The sequence below is a fragment of the Epinephelus moara genome, chromosome 17 (genome assembly GCF_006386435.1).
Source record: "Epinephelus moara isolate mb chromosome 17, YSFRI_EMoa_1.0, whole genome shotgun sequence".
Taxonomy (NCBI): domain Eukaryota; kingdom Metazoa; phylum Chordata; class Actinopteri; order Perciformes; family Serranidae; genus Epinephelus; species Epinephelus moara.
Window position 1 is genome coordinate 34,644,528 of NC_065522.1, and position 9,173 is coordinate 34,653,700.

At 40.4% G+C, this 9,173-nt stretch overlaps 2 protein-coding genes across 3 annotated transcripts in view; one reads left to right on the top strand and one right to left on the bottom strand.

Annotated features, from left to right (window-relative positions):
- The window catches only part of LOC126403821 (butyrophilin subfamily 3 member A2-like), a 37,783-nt gene extending 35,464 nt beyond the window's left edge, over positions 1 to 2,319 (bottom strand). Inside the window, exons 1-3 of one of the 2 annotated variants that reach the window (XM_050066620.1) lie at positions 2,080 to 2,213; positions 1,661 to 1,770; positions 418 to 759 (exon numbers count right to left, since the gene is read on the bottom strand). In XM_050066620.1, coding sequence (XP_049922577.1) covers positions 418 to 759; positions 1,661 to 1,769 — 451 coding nt within the window. In that variant the 5' untranslated portion in view covers position 1,770; positions 2,080 to 2,213. Of the gene's footprint in view, positions 1 to 417; positions 760 to 1,660; positions 1,771 to 2,079 lie in introns of both variants that reach the window. The other variant, XM_050066619.1, reaches the window with a different exon arrangement.
- The window catches only part of LOC126403907 (carcinoembryonic antigen-related cell adhesion molecule 20-like), a 128,696-nt gene that overhangs the window by 112,686 nt on the left and 6,837 nt on the right, over positions 1 to 9,173 (top strand). Inside the window, exons 5-8 of the mRNA XM_050066727.1 lie at positions 7,070 to 7,315; positions 7,902 to 8,033; positions 8,483 to 8,539; positions 8,865 to 8,939. Coding sequence (XP_049922684.1) covers positions 7,070 to 7,315; positions 7,902 to 8,033; positions 8,483 to 8,539; positions 8,865 to 8,939 — 510 coding nt within the window. The remainder of the gene's footprint in view (positions 1 to 7,069; positions 7,316 to 7,901; positions 8,034 to 8,482; positions 8,540 to 8,864; positions 8,940 to 9,173) is intronic.

Here is a 9,173-nt window from a genome sequence, read left to right on the forward strand (position 1 = left end):
CTTTTGACCGTCCAGCAGTGTATCACACCAACACAACCAGTGCCATCTGGCTGTGTTATGAAATGACACCACCCATTTGCATATCATACTGCCACGATAGGTGCTGTCTGGTCTACCGGCGGTGTATCATACCACTGCAATAGGTTACTTTTGCATTGCTATCTGACGCCAAACTCACTGACAAAGCTGCGGTATTTGACGACTTCAGAATGAGAACAGGGTGGAAATTCAAACCAGCTTGTATAATCCAGGCAGGAAAAGTTAAAAACAAATGCTGTCTGATTCCTTAACAGCTACCAATCAACTGTTCTTCAACAAGTCAGGTCTCACTTTCCTGCTGTAGATAAATGTGTTTCCACTGATTAACTGTCACATTGTGGTTCGGCCCTATAAAGCCAAAATAATTTATTAACTCACCAACAACAAGCTCAACAGTAGATTCTCTGCTCAGTGTGGGAATAAAGCACCTGTATTTCCCCTTATCAGAGATTTTTACTTTGCAGAGTTTCAGTGAAATGTCTCCATGTTTCAGTTTGGTGATGGACACTGATGTTCTCCCTACATAGGACTGATGTTTTTTCATCTCTAGTTCCACACCGTCACGCCACACATAAACAAATCTAGGATTCAGGTCAGGTCTCGTCCACTCCACAGTCATGTCAGTGACATTAACAGCAGGTTCCAGATGGCATGGTAACATGATGTCTTGACCGACTGTTGCCACAATTGGCTGTGAAGGACTGACCATCTGAGACTGACCTGAAAGGGGAATAAAAATGTTCAAACACAGATTGATATATTTGATGTATTTATAATCAGGCTCAACAGCCAGAAAATGTGTTTAATGTGTCAAGGTTCAGAGGACTAAGAGACTAGGTGGCTTTATCGATTTAAAGTGCATGCGGTAGGAAATAAATGTGCCAGGCAATATTTTAATGGAGTTGAGTTTATCATCTGTAGCTAAAATGTTAAGTTGGATGTCATCTGCATGTAATGACACATGAAGAGACACAATACACAATCAAACCAGAGCTGTGGATGGTGTGTCACAGCAGAGAATACAAAATAGGTCCCAGAATCGAACCCTGTGGTACCCCGCATTTCACCAGACAACATAGATTCACATCTGAATATAAAATTTAGTTTTACACTTGGATTATTCGTCTTTCATCATGAAGACACAAACACAATTCCACATAAATGATCATATTGCTCTGCAACTGCTGGATGTCTCAGTGAGCAACTGTTTGCTATTAAGTTCATGATATAAACTTAAAAGAGGATGATCTTTTAATGTTGGGTTCACAACATTCACAATATTACAAGTCAAATTTCCAACAGGCACAAATAAAAATATTTATCTATCTACAACAGCCGTGCCATCTAGTGTGCCCATGGAAAACACACTCCATCTTGGGCTGTCTTCTGCTGACTCAGAGGAGAAAGGGACTGTCTAACAGACAGTTTGAGAGACTCCTCCTCATGAGATATAGTGAATTTACTAACCTACTATAAAGCCATGATTTTGTGGGCAAGTGATTCAAGTGAGTTTGTGTTTGGCCCATTAAATGCTGTATTGTTTTGTTTTCATTTTAAGTCTGTCATAGTTTATAGTTTAAGCAGCAATTTGAGATTTTGAAGTGTGTAGTGATGTCTTTACCTCTGCAAGGACATGTTAGGAAGAGGACGGCAGCAGTGAAATGGAAAATGATTTTGCAGATGGCATCGAGTCGAGGTTTAGAGGGACCTCCATCCATCATGAGAGGCATCCTAGAGTTTTGAAAGTTAAAATTTTAATTTAAATTCATGCAGCAGATTTGAGGCACCCTGATATCACTTAAACACGATACTCAGATTGACTGGATTTCATTAATTTGGGTTAGTTTAAGCCACACCACAAGTCCTGTGGTGTCAGTCACATGATCATATGACACATATATTCCGTCTTAGAGCTATCAGTAGTGTTTCCCCTCAGTCTTTATTCACTAATATGAAGGGCAGGTATCTAACTTTAAAATAAGACCTTTAGAGCACTGTTGGTTTTGCATTAATCATATATATATATATATTTAAGCTTACCTTTTAGCAGTTCAGGCAGTAACCTCCTTGTTGTCAGTGAAGTAGTGTCATGTTCAAAGTCCTCTAAAATCACATGTGCTCTCGTAAGCTGTGTTTGTTAATCTTTAATGAGCAGCACTCTGTGTGTATTGTTAGCTACTGTAACTATACATTTCATCAGCCAGAAACATATAGTACTAACTGAAGTTAAGGGCACTGCATGACATTTTCTTCACTTGAAGCACACTCTAAAGGGCACTGCATTGTGTTTTCCTCACTTAAAGTGCTCACTAGAGGGCACTGCATGACATTTTCTTCACTCAAAGAGCACTCCAGAGCAGTAGTTACCAACTGGTGGGTAGCGGTCCAAAAGAGGGGCACAGGTCCATTCCAAATGGATTACATGTGAGTAGCAAACATGTCACATTTGTCAAAAACACGCTTTATTTTTAAGTACAGTTCATTTCTGGCCCAGAGCTTTTATTTGGAAGTGCTGTTTCCTGCTGTGCAGCGAGTGACTAACAGAGAGCTACTTGACAGAGACAGCACACTACTTCAATATCATGGCCAAATACAAGTATGACGCTGAATGTATTAAACTGTGTGGACCCTGAATTAATGACTAAGGAGAAATTTGGACCCTGTGTCCGGACCAGTTGGGAACCACTGCACTAGAGGGCACNCAATATCATGGCCAAATACAAGTACGACGCTGAATGTATTAAACTGTGTGGACCCTGAACTAATGACTAAGGAGAAATTTGTGACTGAAACACTGTGTCCGGACCAGTTGGGAACCACTGCTCTAGAGGGAACTGCATCAAGTTTCTTTACTTGAAGGGCACTTTAAAGGGCACTTCATCATTTGAAGGGCAGCCTAGAGGACACTTTATGATGTTTTATCTACCACTGGGGCATCGAGGGGGCACTTATGCAATGTTACCCTCACATTTTTGGGACATGTGGACGGAGAGGGAGGCTGTCACCCACCAGTGACCAAGACATTTATGGTTTAAAGGAAATGTCTTGACAGTTATTGGTTAGATTGCCAGGCTGTTAGACAGTATGCTAGAACACTCGATGAAACAGTGGTAAAAGGCTCTGAGCAGCTCTGCAGACAGGTTTTTCTTTTTCAGTGTCTCTAAGAAGTAGAACCGCTGTTGAGCCTTTTTAACCAGGACAGAGGAGTTGATCATCCATGTGAGGTCCTCACTGATGTAAGTCCCCAGAAACTTAAAGCTGGTGACCCTGTCCACTTCCTGTCTCCTGATTGTTAGGGAAGAATGCTCCTCACAGTGTCTCCTGAAGTCAATAATGACGTCTTTTGTCTCTCAGGAGGATACATTTTACAAAACTGTGAACATATATTCATGACTCCCAGATGATGAGTCTTAATGACTTGAATAACACCCTGACCGCCCTGTACCAGCACCATGAGGTTAACATTTTTGCTTTTTGTTGACATATCTTGAGAACTACAGGCAGTCCCATCAGCCTCAGCTGCCCTTTGAATTAAATGCCAATTAGCACGTGCTAGCATGTTAACATGCTGAACTAAGATGGCGAATACAGTTAAAATGATGCCCCGTTAACATCAGCATGTCCTTGTTGGCCTTGGCCTTGTTATTGTCAGCATGTTAGCATGCTGACAATAACATTTAGATCAAAGCACTTTTGTGCCTATATATGTCTCACTAAACTGCTAGTGTGGGTGGAAACTCTTCTGCAATCCTCAGTGACACTGAAAAAGTAGTATTAGTTATTTTAGTTTTGTATAAGTCTTTGTTCTTTGGCTCCACCCACTGATATTTAACTTAACCACTGAGGTCATTTCTACCATGACAGCAGCTCTGTCTCTGAGACAAAGGTTTTCAGTCCTAAGACCAAATTTAGTGTTGCATCAAGAGCAGAAAAAAGCCACACAGGAAGAGACCAGTTCTCACCTGCTTCCTATACTTCAGTGTGATGTTCAGTCAGTCAGCAGCAAGACAACATGGAGGTCACAGCTCTCTGCATCAGACTGTGTGAGTACTGAGTCTGTTTGATTAAAACTAAATGAGAAAGAAGTTCAGAAATTCTGTGATCTCTTAATGTTTCTGTATCAGTTATGAGATTTAACAGATAATACGTAGACTGTGAGGAGCAGCTGTAGGCAAAAAGCATATGGACTTCATNATTTTACAAAACTGTGAACATATATTCATGACTCCCAGATGATGAGTCTTAATGACTTGAATAACACCCTGACCGCCCTGTACCAGCACCATGAGGTTAACATTTTTGCTTTTTGTTGACATATCTTGAGAACTACAGGCAGTCCCATCAGCCTCAGCTGCCCTTTGAATTAAATGCCAATTAGCACGTGCTAGCATGTTAACATGCTGAACTAAGATGGCGAATACAGTTAAAATGATGCCCCGTTAACATCAGCATGTCCTTGTTGGCCTTGGCCTTGTTATTGTGAGCATGTTAGCATGCTGACAATAACATTTAGATCAAAACACTTTGTGCCTATATATGTCTTACTAAACTGCTAGTGTGGGTGGAAACTCTTCTGCAAGCCTCAGTGACACTGAAAAAGTAGTATTAGTTATTTTAGTTTTGTATATGGAAGTAAAAGTAGTATTAGTTATTTTAGTTTTGTATATGGAAGTCTTTGTTCTTTGGCTCCACCCACTGATATTTAACTTAACCACTGAGGTTATTTCTACCACGACAGCAACTCTGTCTCTGAGACAAAGGTTTTCAGTCCTAAGACCAAATTTAGTGTTGCATCAAGAGCAGAACAAAGCCACACAGGAAGATGCCAGTTCTCACCTGCTTCCTATACTTCAGTGTGATGTTCAGTCAGTCAGCAGCAAGACAACATGGAGGTCACAGCTCTCTGCATCAGACTGAGTGAGTACTGAGTCTGTTTGATTAAAACTAAATGAGAAAGAAGTTCAGAAATTCTATGATCTCTTAATGTTTCTGTATCAGTTATGAGATTTAACAGATAATACGTAGACTGTGAGGAGCAGCTGTAGGCAAAAAGCATATGGACTTCATAAGCATGTCTCTGTATGTTTAGCTGTTCTTCTTTGTCTCCTCAGTGATGACTGTGTTGTTCCTGCTGTGTGCATGTGATCAGAACGTTGGTAAGAACCAGTTAGATGCTCATTTATGTTTTTAAATCATCAACTGTTGTAAGGATACAGTTTCTGCTGGGAGGTGTTTGTGGTAGAGTATGAAAGAAAAGAAGGAAAATATGTTCTGCTGTGACTTTGGTGAGCTGACATTCAATGTATAAGACTTTTTAAAAAGATAGGATGTTACCATTACTTTTTATGTGCAGACGCATCCATTTGATTTCATTTGGTATTTCTTACTGGAGAACTATATTCCAGTAGTTAAGATGTGATCTGAGAGCAAATCTCTTCTTTTTGTTTTCAGATTCAGCAGTTCTTCATATTGAACCAAACAGACTGCAGTTCTTTGAATATGAAAATGTAACTTTCCATTGTGAGGGGCTCAAAGAGGAGGAGCTCTCATGTAAAACTTCTAGCAGGCTGCCATCATCAGGGTCATCCTGCGCCATTAGAAATGCTTATCTAGACGACAGTGGAGAGTACTGGTGTGAGGGTAAAGGGGGGAAGAAGAGCAACAGCGTCAACATCACTGTCACTGGTAGGTTTGCATTAGCAGCATTTCTCAAACCTCTCCTGGAGTACCACTTGTCCTTCATGTTTCAGATCTCTCCCTGCCACAACACAGCTGATTCAAATGAACAACTCACTGTGAAGTCCTGAAGCTGCTTGAAAACAAGCTCATCATTAAAATCAGCTGTGTCGGAGCAGGGAGGCCCTATTTAGACCCGGTACTAACATCCGTGTCAGTGATCCAGACACTCGTGGACAGCCAAGACACAATGCTGGTCACACCTGTGCCTGTCATGCATCTCCAGATTCAGATTCTGTCCAGATTTTGTTGCTGCCCTGCTCACCATGATGTCTACACTTTTGCTAGTTGCTCTATACAGTAGCATGCTTGCTACTCACATTAGTGGTTGTGTCAGTACAGCTGGAAAAATCGCTGTCAGCAGAACTCAAAATGTCTCCTCCCACAAGGCAAAATCAGGGATAACATGCTGTTCTCACAAATTCATCACAAGTTTTCCTACAAAATGCAGTGCACCCAAATTCGTGCATATCACATGAATTTTGAAACACTGCGATCGTGTGACCAATGTGCTGATAGCAGTAAACAAGGAAGCAGTCCTGAGTGCTTGTAAGGAGGCAGGTTGGGTTGGTCGATGGGTCACAAAAACATGACAATCTGCCCGGAACCCTGGAGACCTGTGTTTGCATCTGTGTGAATTTTGAGTCATATTTAGATACGTCCTCACCATGTTTCTTTTCTTAAACCTAACCATGGTAATTTTTATTGCCCAAGACTAACCTACATAACTTTACATTAATTACATAACTGTACATTAAGGTTGTAACGTCATTCATGGGGTGCAAATTCATAGGATATCATACACACTGTTGTACATATATTTTTCAGGGGATATCGTGAACTGCTCTGTGACAGTATGTTAAGGATGGTCACGCAACACTTTGTTTAACTTAACATTAGATGGGTAAGTTGTAGAGCATTGGCGCTATGTCACTAAAAGAACCACCACATCCTGCACCAATGGCGCAGTCCTTGTTGGGGATGCATCAGGACACCGTTAGTGTTTAAACTACAAAAGACATGTGGTCAAATGTGTCCCAGACCACCTCAGCAAGTGGTTTGAGTGATCGGATCACATTGCATCTTGCTGGTTGTTTATTATTGTATTTAGTTTAGCCTATGTGTGATCGGATCACCCAAAATGCATGTTAATTCCAGGTCTAAACAGACTCGGAGAGATCTGAAACACAGGACATGGAGTACTTCAGGGAGGTTTGCATTAAGACAACATGATTTTGTCATAAATTCATCATCAGTTTTATTTGAGATAAAAATCAAACACGTTTTTGTTCAGATGGTTCAGTGATCCTGGAGAGTCCTGTTCTCCCTGTGACCAAGGGAGACGATGTGAGTCTGACCTGCAGAAACAAAACGACTTCCTCACACCTGACAGCTGGTTTCTATAAAGATGGCGTCCTCATCAGGAGCAGCTCTACAGGAGAGATGACAATCTACAGTGTTTCCAATTCTGATGAAGGACTCTACAAGTGTCACATCTCTGGAGCTGGAGAATCACCAGAGAGCTGGATGGCTGTCGGAGGTGAGTCACTGCAATGTGATAGAAATTACTGCTGCCGCTCCAAAGACTTGAGGCAAAGAGAACCAAACAGGTGAGAACACAAACTACGAATCAGTACTTGAGGCAAAGTTGTTGAATCTGATTCCCCTGTTAAAATACTTTCAGATTCCCATCATGCAAAGTTTAAATGGCTGATTTAAATATCTGAAACAAGTGTGGGGTTTTGATTTTACTCAGTTGTTCCAAGTAGGGGGAGGAACCATGTTAACTTCCCTTCTTTGGATGGTAATGTGTCCACTCTTGGAGGCTGAGAGAGAACAGAATCAGCTTGTGATTTGGAGCCAACAGGAGGGTCAAACCCAAGCTTCACAGAAGGATGCATTATTATAAGCCTCAGACACATTCTCCTCTGTGTGTCTTTTGCTGTCAAAGAGCTGTGACAAAACCTTTTTGGCAGAAAACCTTTGATTAAAGAAAGAGCATGAAGAGAGAGAGCACTCGGAGTACCAAGGGACATGGTTTACAAGGCTGCTGCCTCTATTAGTGTCCTTACAGGAGCCATATCCCAGCACATTCTAAGTTAAAATGCCTTATATTGTCATTCCAGAAGAGACTACTCCGACCTCATCCAATCCCACCTCCTCCGGTCCTACCCCATGGATTGTTACAACTCTCTTATTGATGGTTCTGCTGTTGGTGGTGGGACTACTTCACCTCTGCAAAGGGTATGGGAACAGAGGTACAGATACATCCCTCCAATAACTTTGTTGCTTGAAGCACTCATAGTTGTTGTTGTCCTGAAAGGTGCACTTCCCCTTAATGTAATTCCTGTATCGTTTGTTCTTTCACTCTGAAAATGTGTTATTTTTATTCATTGATTTAGTTTATATAGTCGACTATTTCTACCCATTTTTAAATGAATCCATTCATTGTAATATTCAAGATATTCTCATACAAAGGCTTGTATGATTTCCTAAGAAAATGCACACAACAGTTTGAATGTTCCTGTGAATTTAGAGGCCCATAAATGATGTTAAGTGTGTAAGAGCACCCTGGATATTTGCAGTCATAAAATAAAGCACACAAAAAATATAATAATAATAATTTCTGTATCATGTCTCAAATACCTTCATCTTCTCCTCCTTTTTTCCCTGTTGATGTTGTTATTTTTCCTTTCTTGTACTGCAGTATTGGACTATCTGTCCACAGTGACTCTTTGTTCAAGCTCAGCTGAGAACCAAACAGGTGAGAACACAAACTACGAATCAATAACAGCACCTTAAACAACCCATACAACAAAGCACTTCAAACAAAGCAGCAAATTAAATTATACAATTTAATATCAAGTATTAAATGCCAATGTCAATAACCTATTTAACCACAGAGTGAGTTTGAAAAAACTAAAGTGAAATCATGCTGTCTGGTGTCATTACTGTTGATAATTGTTATGTCATTTGTGATATGAAAACAAATTAGGTAACAGACAACATGAATTTCCTGTTTGTATTTTGTCTAGGTATTTGTCCGTCTACAGTATCTGCTATGTGAAGTGATATGTTATTTGTTTCAGTCTCTGTAGAGGCCGGTGCAGCTGATGAGGACAAAGTGATGTATGCTGCTGTAACAAAAAACAGGAAGAAGAAAGGTACTTCAAAAGACATTGTTATTTTTCCTTTATGTCTTACTTGACACACTTTTCTACCTCATGTCAAATACCTACCACAGCAAGCAGTATCTACATTGTATATTTAGTTTAGTGAAAAGCTCAATTTTGTTTTAGAATGTATCTTCTGGTTTACAAATCCACTGCCTCACCCTTTAGTACTAATAAGAGTTGTAGTGCAAAAACATGACTATGGTGTAACAAGCGTAAAAAGTT